This window comes from Leopardus geoffroyi, chromosome E2 (genome assembly GCF_018350155.1).
Source record: "Leopardus geoffroyi isolate Oge1 chromosome E2, O.geoffroyi_Oge1_pat1.0, whole genome shotgun sequence".
Taxonomy (NCBI): Eukaryota; Metazoa; Chordata; class Mammalia; order Carnivora; family Felidae; genus Leopardus; species Leopardus geoffroyi.
Window position 1 is genome coordinate 28,635,852 of NC_059335.1, and position 16,144 is coordinate 28,651,995.

General features: G+C 57.6%; 1 protein-coding gene across 2 annotated transcripts in view; it reads left to right on the forward strand.

The window, feature by feature from the left end:
- Window positions 1-15,923, forward strand: part of NKD1 (NKD inhibitor of WNT signaling pathway 1) — an 83,671-nt gene extending 67,748 nt beyond the window's left edge. For both annotated transcript variants that reach the window (XM_045442718.1, XM_045442719.1), the window contains 6 exons: window positions 889-995; window positions 4,111-4,206; window positions 9,359-9,506; window positions 10,041-10,125; window positions 11,505-11,632; window positions 12,408-15,923. In XM_045442718.1, coding sequence (XP_045298674.1) covers window positions 889-995; window positions 4,111-4,206; window positions 9,359-9,506; window positions 10,041-10,125; window positions 11,505-11,632; window positions 12,408-12,997 — 1,154 coding nt within the window. In that variant the 3' untranslated portion in view covers window positions 12,998-15,923. The remainder of the gene's footprint in view (window positions 1-888; window positions 996-4,110; window positions 4,207-9,358; window positions 9,507-10,040; window positions 10,126-11,504; window positions 11,633-12,407) is intronic.
- The last annotated feature ends 221 nt before the right edge of the window (window positions 15,924-16,144 follow it).

Below are 16,144 nucleotides of genomic sequence, written 5' to 3' on the forward strand. Positions count from 1 at the left end.
TCGTCAGCTCCTCCCTCCCTGTCCTGCTCCCCATCCCAGGCTGCCTGTGTTTGATAGGATGCTTCTGTGTCCTTTTGTATTCCAGAAGCCTCAGTTTTGAGAAAACTTAGCTAACAGCTGTGCTGATTCCCAAGAGATTGAGTCGGGGCGGGGGGCAGGGGGGACATCATTCCTCCATCACTACTAATCACTAGGACCCTGTGTGCTGGCCCTAGGCCCTTGGCCTTTCACAGTCATAGCTCATTCAGTCCACACAGGGATCCTCTGGGGAGGGGACTGTTATGATCCCCGTGTTACAGCGGGGGAGACTAGTTGAGACGTCTGGACAAGTTCTGTGACCCGCCCTGGGTCACACATAGTGTAAGAAGGATCCGGGCCCAAGCAGAGACTAACCTCCCCGGACTGGCTGAGAGAGGCACCGCGCTCCCCGTTTCCCTCACTCCTCCTGACCACGCACCGGTGTGCTGGGCACAGGCAGGCGGCGTCTTTGAGGAGGCCAGGATGTCAGCAGGGAAGGCAGCGGGACTGTGTGGAAAGCGGCCCTGGTCTGCGACCCCCCTCTGTGGTCTGGCACTGCCCTAGCCACCTGCAGGCTGCTTCTCTGAGCTGTAACGTTCGGGCAGGGGATGGAGGTCTGAGAGGCCCACTGGGTGATCTGAGAGGCTGGCACAGATGCATCTTGGGAGCGGTCTGCCCTCGGGCAGCCCTGGATGTTATCAGAGCCCAGAGAGCACAAAGTCATTTGGCCTCCGCACCGGCGGGACAGGAGGGGCCCGGCACCCTGGCGGTCCTGCACACGGTCCCCAGAACAAAGCCGCGGTGGGTACGGGGGGCCCCACGGCCCTGCTGGGGACTGTCCTTATGCTTTTTCCCCTGCCATCCCCGCAGTGGCCCTGCCTCCCGAGAAGACAGACGGGCTGGCCAGTGGAGACGAGAAGAGGAGGGAGAAGGCGAGTGAATCTTGCCCGGGTCCCAAGAAGCAGCTGAAATTTGAAGTAAGTTTCCTTTCCTGGCGCGGACTCTGGAGAGAAGGGTTTTCTCCTCTCAGTGGTACTTTTCGAGGAGGGAGGCTGAGGCCCTTCCAGATGTGAAGGCCCTTCACCTCCTGTGTGAACAGCGGTCCTCTGTGGGAGATTGGTCCTGCCACGTCTGGGGCCGCCCCAGCTCAGCACAGGCCCTGAGGACTCCCCGCTGCCACCCCACTCGGCCCTGACCCCTAGCCGTGCAGCGTGGGGTGGTGGCCAGAGGCCCCCGCTGGGCTGTGGCCCGGTGGTCCAGGGGAAGGACGCGAGCATGGACGGGGGTGCAGCCATTACTGTACGAGGTGACCGCCTCCCTCTCTGGGCCTCAGATTTCCTCACCAGTGAGAGAAACAATTCCTGTCCAACTCCTGGGGCCTGTTCTCATGATGGGCTGGTGCCCAGGGGGCAGGAGGCCTTAGGCAGGTCCCTGACCCTATCTGGGACTCAGTTTCCCTGTGTGGTGAACAGCACAAGGAACACGCCCTCCCAGAGCTTGCAGTCTGTCTGTCCTGCCCCATCCCAAACAGGGTATTAAGCTCCTTCTTTGCACTGAGCAGGGCCAGGTGCTTGGAGAGCAAAACCCAGGCTTATCGGCACGGCGCTTTCCGGAAGCTTCTCTCTGCCCTCCTTTCCCCCTCCCTTCTTCCTTCTCTACTTTCCTCCACGAGACCACAAATAGCTCTGGAACCAGGAGGCTAGGGTTCCCTTCCTAGCTCTGCCACTGCCCCACTGGCCTCACCTATGAAATGGGGGGTAGGAGCAGCATCCATCTTATCGGGGTATTATAAGTATGGTGAGTTCATGCATCTAACGTGCTTAAAAGGGTGTCCATTCTCACAGAAGCACTTTCCTTCTTCCTTCCGACCAAGCTTGATTGACAGCTGCTGGTTACCAGGGGACCCAGCAGTGAACTGGGCAGGGCTCCTGCCCTCTCAGGGGACAGACCCAGTAACTGCACAGCCGGCGATGTGATGGGGACCTAGGAGCACGCGGAGGGGGTGGTCACCTGAGTCAGGCTGGAGGGATACAGTGTGACAGACTTTTTGCGCAGCGGTGGCTGCAAGCACGGGTTGGAGAGGACGGGCGTCTGAGTGGAGCCTCTGAGTGCAGGAGTAGGAGTTGCGAGAGGTCACGACACGGAGCCTTTGGAGTAAGGAGAGCACTTGAGGCCGAGGGAATAGCAGGAGCAAAGGCCCAGAGGCCTGCCGGTGCCACACGTTGTGTGGGAATAACAAGCTGCGTTGTGCTGAGCGGTGACAGTGGGGACTCGGGGGGATGACACGGGAGAGGGTGAAAGACAGGTCACAGCGAGCCCCGAACGCAGGAGCTGAGGCGGGTGAGCACAACCTGGTCGGGGAGCTGAGGTTGCCAGCTTCCGCCCTGGGGCCCACCGGCGTCCCTAGTGTCTTCTGGGGTGGTCGGCAGCTCAGAGGGCAGGCTTCTGATGTCTCGCTTCCCCGGAGGCCTGTTTCTGGAAAGGGCCGGGTCGACTGCCTGGGACTCAGCCAGGGCCCATGAGGAGGATTCACCTGAGAAGTCGCAGTAGTGGGGGCACGAGGACAAAAAAATGCACATGACAGAGCTTGAGGGAGGTGGGGGTAGGGATAGTTACTCAGCCCTGAGCTGTCTTCGGAGCTGAGCACAAGGGCCAGGGAGAAGGAATCGGGTAACCGCTGTGTGTGTGTGCGTGTGTGTGCGTGTGTGTGCGTGTGTGTGTGTGTGTGTGTGTGTGTGTGCAGGGCAAGTGCTGTGCTACATGAAACGGTGCCTCGCAGAGCAGAGTGGCCACTTGGCAGGTATCAGACGGGCATGTCACAACTGAGGGAAGGCCGACTTTGAACTCAGCGTGGGCCGCCCGAGGACTGCTGGAGGGAACTGGCTTCGAGCTGCAGAGGCTGGGGGCAGGGACGCCGTGCGCGGGCACATTCCTGCCTGCGTTCAGAGGCCAGGTACCACCCCTCTCTGGGGGCGCCGAGCCTGTCTTCCTGCAAAAGGAGAGGGGAGCGGAGGCAAGACGTGGCACAGAGTGGTCTGGGAGCATCGTCGCTTGTTTTTATGGAACGTTGTGACTCTCTTTTCCAAAATAGCCCGCCTTTCTAGAACTTTCTATGTGGTGTTCCGCTGGCCCCTGTATACGCACTGCCAGTGACCAAGCTCACCACCTCCCAGCTCAGGTCCCTGTGGTTAGACACACTGGGCTGTGTGAGCGATGATAATGAAGTCATTGTTAACATTACGTACATCCTATGTTAGCACTACAGCAAAGATCACAGCAGCTATTACCATTAATTGGACTTCTCTATGTGCCAAGCAGTTCCACGCTTTTCCAGTTCCATCACGGTGGACCCTGAGGCAAGGACTTGGGAGGTGATCCCAGGGAGCAGGAATGGAGGGAAGCCAATACCAGTGGGTTGATGGGTGGATCCCTGCCAGAGCAGCCGGGACTCAGACACAGAAGCTGGATGCTTGGGGTGGGAGGTCGGGGAACTGTCCACCATGGCTGCAGGGGAAAGCCGAGGGGATGTGGGGCGGGGCACTTCATGCTCCCAACAGCCTTAGGAGAACAGTACTGTCCTTTTCCATGATTTATATGAGGGGAAACTGAGGCACAGAGAAGCCATGCCCAGGGTCACACCGTTGTGGAGGGCTAAGCACTGGCTGGCATCTGGGGCTGACCTGGAGCTTTACCTTTTAATGCTCACCCTCTCCTGCCTTCCAGGTCAGGTGTCCACCCTGGGAGTCCTGCCATAGCCTCTCATTACTGGGCCCTGTGTCTTCCAGTAACTTCTGTCCCTTGGTCCAGGTTTAGTTTCCCTGAGGCCACAAAGAAGCCTCATCTCACACCCCTGACTCACACCCCTGGTGTTTCCTTTGCCTCCAAAGACCATGCTGTCTGGCATCCCTGTGGGCATGCCTCCCTGGGCCAGACCTCCAGTGCCCAGCCTGGCCCCCCCTCTGACCCCTCACGTCTCGGTCGTTTTGCTCTTCCTTCACACAAGGTCTGGGGAGAGCAGCAGGGAGGTGGCAGCCCCAGAACCTGGCCCCTGGGCGCTCCAGCCACGCCCGTGTGTTGTCTGTTCGTGCCCAGGAGCTACAATGTGACGTGTCTGTGGAAGAGGACAGCCGGCAGGAGTGGACCTTCACCCTGTACGACTTTGACAATAATGGCAAGGTCACGCGCGAGGTGAGTGCACGTGGCGGGCATGGGGCCACTGGTCATGCCCTCGAACACTCCTGCCCCTTCGCCTTCTCCTAAGGCCGGTCCTGCTCCCACGGGCAGCCTGACAGGCAGTGGTGGGGCATGGGGAGGGGAGCAGGGCCGCTGGAGCTCCAGGGAGACCTGGAGGAATGTCCCAGAGCTGCCTGGTGAGTGGGCAGAGGTGACAGGAAGGGGCGGCCGGCTCCCTGGGACTCAGGCCAGGCGCTGCTCCCACTAGAGAAGGGGAAGGTTAGGAGGCAGGTGCCTGAGGTCCTGCCTCCTCCCGTCTGTAGTCCCAGAGCTGGGACCACCCCAGGCCACCTCCCACCGCAGCCGGTCTGCCCGGGAGCTGGGGCCAGGGGGGCACACAGAGGCCAGGTGGGGCCTCCCTGCGCCCACACAGGAACGAGCACCCCCAGCCCCGAGGGCTGTGTCAGCGGCTCTGTGCACGGCGGTGTCCCAGGGCTGTTCTTCACCCATCTCCCTCCAAACACCTGTGTCTCTCCCCTCGGCCCTCCTGCCATGCCTCTCTCCTCCCTGTGTGCCTCTCACCCTTCTCCCACGCCTCCGTCTGAATATTGAGCACCCACTGTGTGCATCCACTGTGCCCTAGGTGTGAGGACAAGGTCAGGGGGGACAGTGCAGACAGAGTTCCCAGCCTGTGGCTCTGGCAGCTGCTTCGGGAGGCAGATCCCAGGCAATCACAGGGTAACCGTAGGCTGTGACGTGTTCAGTGAAGGAAGTAAACAGTGTGACAGAGAGGGACCAGTGTGTCTAGGGAGGCCTCCCTGTGGGGACAGAGTCCCGGGCTTGGACCCAGCAGGAGTGCTCCGGGTGTTTAAGGAACCGGAGGAGACCGGTGGGCTCACCAGGAGACATGGCTGCGGCCGGAGCTGGCAGGGCAGGCCCTGGCTTTGAGTCCTGGTGCTGAGGGAGGCCACTGGTGGGTTAGTTTAAGCAAGAGCATGACCTGGTCTGAATTCTTGCAGTCCCTGCCTCCCTTTTACCCTGGACCTTGGCATCACCCCTTTTGCCTCCTTATTTCTTTTCGTACTGTTCCTCTGTGACATCGTCTCCCTCCTCAGGAAGCTCTGGTTTCCAGATGTGTGACCCGTTACAGGTCTGCAGAGGGGTCCGAGATTAGCATGGCTGGCTGCCTCTGGCTCGCCAGGGCATTAGGGGTGTGCCCAGAGAAGCTTTGCTGTCTTGTCTCCCTACCTGGTGCAGGGCTACGGGTTTTCTTTTCTGTGGGTGGTGCAGGAGAAGCTGCCAGAGGGGAGACCTGGCTGGAAAAAAGGGTGTCTCTTCCTCAGCCGGGGCTTAAGGAATGTTAGAACAGGGGGAAGAAGCCATGAGTGACTTTTAATAATTCAGGACTCCTTGGGACATACGTGACAGAATCCCAGCAAACTGCTATAGGTTAAAAAAAATAATAATAAAGGAATATATTGGTTCATGTAACTGCAATGTGGTCCAGGGCACTGACTTCAGGCACGGCTGGATCCAGAGGCTCAGTGTCATCAGGACTAGCTGTCTTCGCGGCTCTGTTTCCTCTGTGTTCCTTCATTGTCTGGCCAGTAGCAAGGTGGTGGCTGACATTTTACTCTCTATCTGAGACTCTCAGCGACCCCCCCACCCCACCACGCGGAAGTTCCAGAACTGAATTTCACTGGCTCCGATTGCCTCGCACGAGTGGCCCTGACCCGGTTGTTTTTGCCATGGGTTTGTGATGTTTCAGATGGCCTATTCTGGGTCAGGTGCTCCTTCTGGAGCCCAGGGGAAGTTATGTGATACATGAGCCACACAGACTGAACGTGAGCGTGCGTTTGGCTCATGAAATAAAATCAAGGGGCTGTTATTAGGGGATCGTGGGCAGGCAAAGCCCCCGAGAGGGGCCTGGGTACTTGGGAAGCAGCAAAAACCCTTCCTGGCTGGACACCTTGCTCGTGGAGGCTGGGGAAGGTCCAGGTGAACCCCCGTCCCCTCCAGCTGTGGTTCTTTGTGTGAGGGGTTATGGTTTTTCCAGAGTCAGAGCCACCGTTCTTCCCCATCCTGTTTGGGAATGTATGGCAGCTGTGGTGTAATTATCTTCACAGGGGGACACACTGCAATCTGGAAACCTGGTCAGGCGAGCTGAGTTGCGGAGGCCCCGAGCTGTTTGTTAAGGCCACGCAGGCAGCCAGGCCGGGCTTCTCAGGGGTGTGGCGGCATTGCCCTCTCTTCTGACATGTGCAGTGGTGAAGGCCATGCCACCTCTGGTCGCTGCCTTCTTCATTCCTTTCCGGTTCGGAAATGCCGAGGGGCCTCACGTGCTGACCGTAAAAGGGTCGCCTCCCCCCGCCCCGGCCCCCCAACCTTGGAGGCCTCACAGGAACCTGCTCACAGACACTGCTGTCTGATTGTGCGTCTTGCCTTCCTTTACCCTTGGCAACCAGAGGAAGAGCAGGGAAGCGAGGGTTTCCAAGGAAGGTGCTCCCGCCCGGCCTGGAGAAGGGCATCGCTGGATCGTGTCTTCCTTCTGCTGAGGGGCGAGGAGGTTGGCTTCCGGTCCAGGGAGAAACAGCCTAGTGTTTCCCTTGGTCTATTTTTAGCCCCAAGGCCACTCCTCAAACCTGGCTATAAATACCGGTCCCCTCCATACTCTCCGGCTGTCTGCGTGCGTGCTTCTGTGTGCGAGGGCAGAGGGGCTCCTTCCTCACCGCGGCTGCAGCCTGGAGCCGGCGTCTGGGCCAGCTTCCCAACTCGGAAGAAAGCGCCTGTTCGTTTGGGCAATAAATATTCACAGGCACCTACTTCTGTGTGCTGGGCCCCGTGCAGGCAAGAGTTGATTTTTCAGCCGGGATTGCCAGAGTGTGCCTGTTCCTAGAGCCTGAATCCCTGGGCCCCCTGGCTTGGGATGACGCTCAGGGGGGATGATGTTGGAGGGCGTCACTTTCCTCCTCTGTAAAATGGGGATTTGACACCTCCTTCTTGGGCTTCCTAAGATGGTAAGAGGGAGGGGGCAAACGTGGCTGTGCAGAGCAGCCCTAGGGAAGAAAGGAGGAGTCCCCTGTGGGCCTCGCCAGAGGAGGTGGGATTGCTGAGCAGGCCAGCAAGCCTGGATCTCAAATTGGCCGCTTCCACAGATGTTCCAGCCCAGCCCCCCAGAAGGTTTTGTTAAAAATTAAGTTATCAGCCTGGGTGGCTCGGTCAGTTGAGCGTCCGACTTCGGCTCAGGTCATGGTCCCACGGTTCATTTGTTCGAGCTCTGTGTTGGGCTCGCTGCTGTCAACGGAGAGCTGGCTTCTGATCCTCTGTCCCACACTTGTCTCTGCCCCTCCCCTGCTCACACACACACACTCTCTCTCTCAAAAAGAAACATAAAAAAAATTAAGTTATTGCAGGCAATGAAAGTAAAAATAGATACGTTGACTACATCAAAAACGGGGCTCCTGGGTGGCTCAGTCGGTTGAGCGTCCGACTTCGGCTCAGGTAGTGATCTCACGGTTCGTGGCTCGGAGCCCCGCGTCGGGCTCTCTGCTGTCAGCACGGAGCCTGCTTCGGCTCCTCTGCCTCTCTCTCTTCTCTCTCTCTCTCTGTCTCAAAAATAAATAAACATTGAAAAAAACCATTTAAAAAGTTTGAAAACAAACCCCAAACCAAAAAGAGCAAGGGCCGCTGAGGAAGGGGCACGATCAACCCCGCGTGCTGTCGGTGGGGGTGTGAGACGATGTAACTGCTTGGAGTTGGGAAACAGCACGGGGGCTCCTCGAACAACGACACGCAGAATCGCCACGGGACCCGGCCATTCTACTTGTGAGTACACACCCAAAAGCAGGGTCTCGAGGAGATCCCTGCGCACCGTGTTCACAGCAGCGTTCTTCACAACAGCCAAAAGGCAGAAGCCACCCAAGGGTCCGTCCACAGATGAACGGATAGCCGCATCCACACAATGCAGCATTATTCAGCCTTAAGAAGGAAGGACGTTCTAACACGTGCTGCAACGTGGGCGCACCTCCAGGACTTTCTGCTAAAATGACAAGGCCAGTCACAAAAAGGCAAATACCGTGCGATCACCCGGAATGGCTTGTCATAGAGACGGAGGGTAGAATGGTGGTCGCCAGGGGCTGGGGAGGTGGGGAGGTGGGGAGCTGAGAAAAACTAAATGAGAATTATCCAGTATCCAAGAGTCCGAAGATTTAGCAGGAGATTCTGGACCGTTGGGGTGACCCTCACTCGGCTCGCATGGCCACAGGGCAAGTCAGCTGTGGTGAGTGGGAGGCACCGTTGATGGGTACGGAATGAAGCGAGGGCTGAGCCCGTCTGTGTTTACGAAGAGCCGCAGGGCAGATAAGTGGCCTTCTGTGGGCCTGACCTATAGAGAGCAGACATCTCTTCCAGAGGTTTCCTACATCATGTAAAGCCGGAAGCCCCGCCTCAGACAAACGACCTTAGCGGATGCCCAGAACAAAGGGAGACCCCGTTTATCCCTGCATTCGCCGGTCAGAAGCGTCTGAGATGTTTCTCAGAACACTCGGAGCAGTGTTCTGGCTGAGGGGACAGCTTGAGGCCCAGAGACAAGATGAGATTTGCTCAAGTTCTCCCAGGGTATTTCATCTTTAGGGACACGTCTGCTTTTCCATTTGCGTTCAGAAGGAGCTCACCAGACCTGAAGCAGGTGCTGTGGGTGCCTTTGTTCCCAGCAAGATCGCTGACCTGCTTCTAGGTTGACCTGCTGCTGTGGTGGACAGTGCCCGCCCTAAGACCTTTCTCTGGTGCCCGGGAGCCGGCTCAACCTTTGCAAGATAGCCCGGAAGCCCAGGGGCTAGAGCATCCCTGGGGTGGGGGTGGGGGGCAACTCTCAACCACCAAGGGATGGGAGTTTGCCGAGGTGGGTTCCACATAGTCTTTTCGAGGGCCCAAGTGGACTGAGCCTGGTTGGCCACGGCCATACCTGCTCGGTCGGGGCATCCACTGTTTGCTGCCCCCTTGCTTCTGTGTCCTAGGACCCCTTCTCAAATGAACCTCTCACGTGCAAGTTTGTGCCTTCATCTTGACTTTGGGGGAGCCGGGGGGCTTCACCAGGCCCTCTGATTCCTGGGTTGTCAAGACACTGAGACTGAAACCCCGGGTGCCTTTCTGCTTTGCTCCCCTGCAGGACATCACCAGCCTGCTGCACACCATCTACGAGGTGGTTGATTCCTCCGTCAACCACTCCCCGACGTCGAGCAAGACCCTGCGGGTGAAACTCACCGTGGCCCCCGATGGAAGCCAGGGCAAGAAGGGCATCCTTCTCAATCACCCTGGTGAGGGCTCGGAGGGCCGCCTGGGCCACAGGGGCCAGTCCACTGCAAGCTCTCGGAAGGATCACACCCCTGCCTGGGAGGAGCGGGAGCGAGTCCTGGGGGTTTCCACTGGGAGCGACTCTGTGGACAGGCGGGATTTGAGCGGGTCCTTGAAAGAGCAGGATCTGGATAGGGAAGGGGTCACAGGTGGGGGGCCCTGTGGAGGCAAAGCCCTGGAGGGGCGCGTGGGCATAGCTGCAGCTACAGTGAAGGCTTGTGTTGTGATGAGCCTGGGCAGGGCATGGCCTTGAATGTCAGCTGAGGAGCCTGGGGAGGAGGGGAGTCTAGCCGGGGAGACGGTAAGGGGACAAGTAGCCGCGAGACCCCCTGTCTGGTCCTGGCTTGGCAAACCACTTCCACAGAGCCACGGCGAGCTGCTGTGGGCCACTTGTCAAGGGCTGCATGCCAGGGAGCTTAGAAAACCCCAGCAGAGCCAGGAAGCTGGCGGACGCAAGAGCAAACCGTTCACCCGGCTCTTTCTGGGGCGGGACTCAGACCTGCAGAGCACGAGGCCCAGAGCGGAGACCAAGCCCGCCGAGGAGCTGCGCAGCTGGGAGAAGAAGCAGCGAGCCCCGCTCAGGTACACCGGTTGCGGGAGGGTGGACGGCAGCCCAGTGCACCTGAGCACATATGGAGCGCCAGCTGTGTGCCGCCTGAGCGGCGGTGGGGGGGGGGGGGGGCTCCCGACTGTGTTCTCTTCGGGGCGGGGTGGGGGGGGCAGTGACTTCAGAGGACAGGCTCACAAATCAAGCTGAGGTTTTAAAAATAACTAAATATAGGTCCGCATTCCTTTGTCCCAAACGCTTTGGGCTCGAGATGTTTTGCCATTCAGCATTCGCCGGGTTTGAGACAAGGTGTTCTCGGCGTAGTTACGTATTCTGTGTGGTGTCTGGGCAGCACCTTGGGATTTAGCGCACTGACATTTCCGCACGGAGCCGCGGGACTGTCCGCGTGAAGTGATGGAAAGGCTATAGCTACCTTCACATCCGTTTAGGGCAGCGTGGCTGCCTGACAGGTCATGAGCAGTCTTGGTCTTCGGGCGTTTTGGGTTTCAGAATCGTGGCTAAGAAATTGTAAGGCCGCAGTTCTCTTCTGCCTGTTGTTATTTTGTTAACTGCAGGGAGGGAAGGGAAGAGAAGAGAGGAACGGCAGGCAGTATAGGAGGCGAGAGGAGGCCTCAGTGGCCCAGAAAGGCAGGGGCGGGGTGTCTATACCTGTTGTGAAATGGAAAGGAAGTGGCCGGAATGTGAGAAGCATGAGCCCAGAGGGAAGAGAGAGAAGGCAGTCCAAGCAGGGGCCGAGGCTTGTTGTGGGGAGGGGGCTGGGAATCCAGGCATCCGGGCATGCGGGCTAGCTGTGCTGGGGAGTGGGGAGGGTGAGGGAGGTGGGGCTGGCAGATCAGAGAGCCTTGGAGGGGAGAGGCAGGGAACCCAGGCTCCCGCAGTGGGAGAAATGTGGCCTCTGGGGGCACCTCTGTCCCCACCCCCTTTCTTACACACGCACACACTGGTAAGGCCCATTCTGGGCTTTGGGGCCGGGTACAGAGCCTGCCACCCTCTGCGGCAATGGCTTGGGAGCTTCCGTCCACACCCTCTGGGGCTCCAGCCCTAAGAGGAGTTAGGCCTCTTGTCTGCAATGGGCACACATGGTTTGAAGCCTGACTTTGGGGCATCCTGAAGCTTTGACCAGTAACCTCTCACCTTTACTTTGGATCTGTTCAAAGCAGATACCTATCTGGTCCTCCCAGAAGGCCCAGGGAGGCCGGAAGAGGTCTTATCTCCGCCGTCAGGGAAGGAAATAGAGACGCAGATTGCCGAGATGACCACTCCCTTCCCCTCACCCCCTTCCCAAGACCCAGAAGGAAATGAATGGAAAGTTCAGAAGGATTCCTCCTGGTGGCTCCCCAGGTAGGGGGGGGCGGGGCTGCTGCCCACCCACTCACTTGCTTCCTTGTCATAGGTTCCAGGGGGACAGCCGTCTGGAGCAGTCTGGTTGCGACCACCATTGCGTGGACGAGAACATTGAGAGGAGAAACCACTACTTAGATCTCGCTGGGATAGAGAACTACACGTCCCAGTTCGGGCCTGGTAAGGGAGCTCCTACACCTGCAGGGTGGGGTGAGGTGGGGTGGGGGGCGTTCATCATGCCCCTGGGCTGGGGGCAGGTACAGCTTTGATTGGACGGGTTACAGAGTCCTCTGGGAGGAGATGACATTAAAAACACTTAAAAGACTAACACGTGCACAAAGCTGAACAAAATCAAAGAGCATCTTGGGGCCTACAATGCAATGAACACAGTAGTTCTGTGCCCCTACCCCAGGCCCTTTGCCCTGTCCGATTAGCAACATACTGCTCTGTCTTCCTCAGCCGTTGACATGTGTTGACGCCTTGCTGAAATAAATGAAGAGGCGGCCCACTTCATTTCACGCCCCCACCCCTTCTCCCCTTCCTCCCACGTGTAATTCCTGTGTCGGTCACCTCTGTAAGTGAAGGAAGATGCCTGAATTTCCTTCCTGTTCCCATGACCTCGGACACGTAGCAGGGTCTCTGTCTCTCTTTCTCGTCCGTCTCCTGGAAGGGGAATGAATTCTTTTTAAGGACCCGAAGAAGAAGCAGTTCTTCCCGTTTAGCAGATGGCAAAGTTGCGTTCCAGAGAGGTTCCTCCAAGGCAGCGAGGAGCAGTCGGGGCTGGGGGCCGGGGGGGGGGGGGGGGGGGGGGGGGGGGGGGGGGGGGGGGGGAGCCGTCAGAACAGTTAGCGTTCCTTCCTTCCGGGAGCACTGGGCGTGGGCGTGGTTTCGGGGGCACAGTGCGGCTCCCGCATACAGTAGGTGCTCATGAAATATCTGTTAAATTGGTTCCTAGGCTCCCCGTCAGTGGCCCAGAAGTCAGAGCTGCCCCCCCGCACCTCCAACCCCACTCGGTCTCGCTCCCATGAGCCAGAAGCCATCCACATCCCACACCGAAAGCCCCAAGGCGCGGACCCGGGCTCCTTCCACTTCCTTGACGCCCCATTCGCCAAGGTCTCGGAGGTCCAGCAGCGGCTCCGGGGCACCCAGGATGGGAGCAAGCACTTTGTGAGGTCCCCCAAGGCCCAGGGCAAGAGCGTGGGTGCGGGCCACGTGGCCAGAGGGGCAAGAAGCAAGCCCCCTCTGGGCCCCGCCGTCCCCGCGGTGTCCCCGGCCGCCCAGCTGGCCGCCAGCCCGGCCCTCCTCCCCACTCTGGCACCCCTCGGGCACAAGAAGCACAAGCACCGAGCCAAGGAGAGCCAGCAGGGGTGCCGGGGGCCGCAGGTGCCGCTGGCCGTGGGCGGCAGTGTCGTGGGGCGGGACCGCGTGAGGGACCTGCCCGCTGTGGTGGTGTACGAGAGCCCGGCCGGCCAGGCGGTGCAGAGACACGAACATCACCACCACCACGAACACCACCACCATTACCACCACTTTTACCAGACATAGACCCCTCCCCAGGAAGCCCCGCCCTGCCATATGAAGGACCCCCTCCCCCTGCCCCCCCAGGCATTATTATTCTATTAATTATTGTTATGATGATGATTATTGTTATTAATAATTATTGTTACTCCACTAATATTCAGCTAGCCTCCATGTAGAAGATCTATGGAAACACAGAACTAAACTTTTATTTATATGTTGTGAGGACTGCATAACTTTACCCGAGAAATGACTCTGGGTTTGGAATTGGCCTGTCCACCGGCGGAGGCTCGCGCGGGCTCCCGAGCTGCGGTTTCCATGCAGGCTGGCCCACGCCCGTCCCAGCTCTGGGGGAGCCCCCGGCCAGAACGGTGCCCTACCCCAGTCTCTTCCAGGAGAACGCCCTTACCTGGCCCGCTTCCAGAGACCCTCGAAATCTCCGAGAAGATAAACAGCTGCTACCTCTTAGTATCATTCTGATTTTATTTTGCCCTTAACTGATTGTAACGTGCTACAAGGGATTTCAGCGGACTGCAGACGCGTGACCTTCCTGGCTGTCGTGGTTTTTTACGTCCCAACCTAGGAACCCTAGCTGTCCTTTCTGGCGTTCTCTTTCACGCCTTTCCAGTGGGATCACGTCCTTGCCCAGAACCGGTCCCCTCTTCTCTGCCATGCACAACAGGAAAATACGCTTCTGGTCCTCCCTTCCGCTTTTCTCTCTTCTTTAGAAAGATACACACACATATTTAAAGACTGCCCCCAAAACCAGCCTTCTCATTTTGGAAACCTCTGGAGAGGGAACCCAACCACAGAAACAACTGTGGTTTTCCAAGATCAGGCGCTTGTGTGTTGTTGGTTGTGGCCGAAGATGTAGAGACCTCGTGTTCTGCCGCTGGCAAATACACACGTTCCTACACGGCTCTCTATCGGAGCTCCTGTATCTACAGCCAGGTGCCATCTGTCCATTTCTATGTATCTTTCGATAAATATACACTCTCAGGTACCTGTTCTGGTGTGCAGAGATCAGTGGCTTGCTTCTCTAGACATTTCCTGACCCCAGATGTGACCCCATGTGCCTCCTGTTCGGACCACTCTCCATCAGATGCGAATGGTCACTTGCTTCTCATTGGTGGGTCCTTTTTTGGGGTTTGGGGTCTGGCAGATTGGGAGAGGCTTGCTGGAGTCTAGAAGCTTGGAGGGAAATGAGGACAGTGGCCGGAGCTGGGACCCTGGAGTAGTGTCCTCCACAGAGCAGGATTTTATCTGATAAGGGCCCGGAGAGACTAGGAAAAGGACCACTGGCAACTAGTCGGGGTCCCATGAAAAACAGATGATACACACTCACGTTGGGTAATTTGAGGGAATATTTATGAACTGTGGGCAGAGCCTCCGTTTCGAAAGAGTGCAGGATCGGGGGCTAGCAATGTGTGGGGCGGCTCCTGCCCCTGCAGTGAAGCAGAGGGGGGGGGCGTCATCCTCAGCAGCAGAGGGGTGGGGCTGGGGGGGCCCCCTGAAGGAGCCGTGAGGGACCCTCACTCTGGGATGCAGCCAGCCTGTGGGGACCCTACAGAGAAATATGATGGATATCCTGGCTTCACTCCTTCCTGCCCTGCATCCTATCGAGACCCCATTGACTGAAGCCACTGGGAGCCGTGGGGCCAGAGAGCTGTTACTGAGGGTCTGTTACTGAGGGTCACATGGACATTCTTTCAGGGCAGACACTGAGTGGAGGGACACAAAAAAAGGAGTGGCCAGCTGCCTGCCTTTCTGCTGTTGGTTGCCAGCTGGCACCCCCCCCACTTCCAGAGCCTCTGGTTTTGGTTAAATGTGGCTGGTAAGGAGTTGGTTTTGATAGTGAGCTCGGGGAGCACATCAGGCTCAGAGAGGTTAACTAACTTGCTTGAGATCACACAGCAGGTGGCAGAGCTGGGATTCTAGTCTCCCCGTCCCCACCCCCCCTCCCTCCCCGTGATCCCTTTAACCACTGGAGTGCTTAACCACTGGGTCAGGGCTTCCCTTGTTTTGAGTTGTGGGTTTCTATTAGCATCCAACTCAGTGGGAATGTAACCAAAGCAGGGAAGGCAGGGAAGCAGCTGGCTTGGAGAGGAGAGGAGCCAGGGTTTGAATGAAGCCCTCCCTCTCTGGGTTCATACTTCCACCACTCGGTCACCAGGCGGGGGCTGCTGGCCCTCTGAGCCCCACTACCACGTGGAAAAGCATCTTCTGCCCCGGGAAGCCCAGGGCAGGCTGCTGATTGGCCGGGCTTAGAGCCGGACCGATTCCTGGGCCGATCCCCGTGGCCGACCTGGGGTCACATGTCCAACCTGCAGCAAGGGGGCGGGGTCTGTGCCAGAAGGAAGGAGAGGAAGGGTGCTAAGCAGGCAGACACTGATGGGGCCCCAGGACCAGAACTGCTGCAACATGGAAAAGAAGCAGGAATTGTGTCCACACAGGGAGTATCTCTGCAGTGGCTTTAGAGCATTTCCTCAGCCTCTGAGAAGACGTCCCATTCCATCTCTGCGTAGCCCCACGCCTGTCAGGATTCTATTTCTTAGTGACTGGGATTTATTTAAAATACCATTTTGAAAAATCGTGACAGGTGCACATGTTAAAGATTCGAATAGTTCGAAATACTGTTCGGTAAAAAGTACACTTCCCTCCAGCATCCCTGACTCTACCTTCCCGGGCTGTTGAGTGAAGCCTGGTGGTTGTGAGCATAGACGTTGGGGCCAGGCTGCCTGGGTTCAAGTTCTGACTTCCTTAGCGTTGTGTTCTAAGTCGTACACCGTACTTCTCAAGCCTCAGTTTCCTCTTTATACAGGGGGATTATAAGAGACCTACCCCACAGGGCTGTTGGGAGAATTCAGTGAGTTAACATATGCCCGGCCCCTGGGAGCACTATGAAAATGTTAGCTGCCATTATTTACAAGAATAAATGCATTTATAGAAGATATCTCTCCACTTAAGTTTTGTTAATTTTTTTTTTTTTTTTTTGAAAAGACTTTACTTGTTTTGGAGGACTTTGAGGCTTACAACAAAATTGACGGGAAGGTTCAGAGATTTCCCATATACTGCTTACCTCATGCATGCACGGCCTCCCCCATAATCGACATCTGTCACCAGAAGGGTAACATTATTTTTTTACCAAGGATGGACCTACGGGGACACACTGTA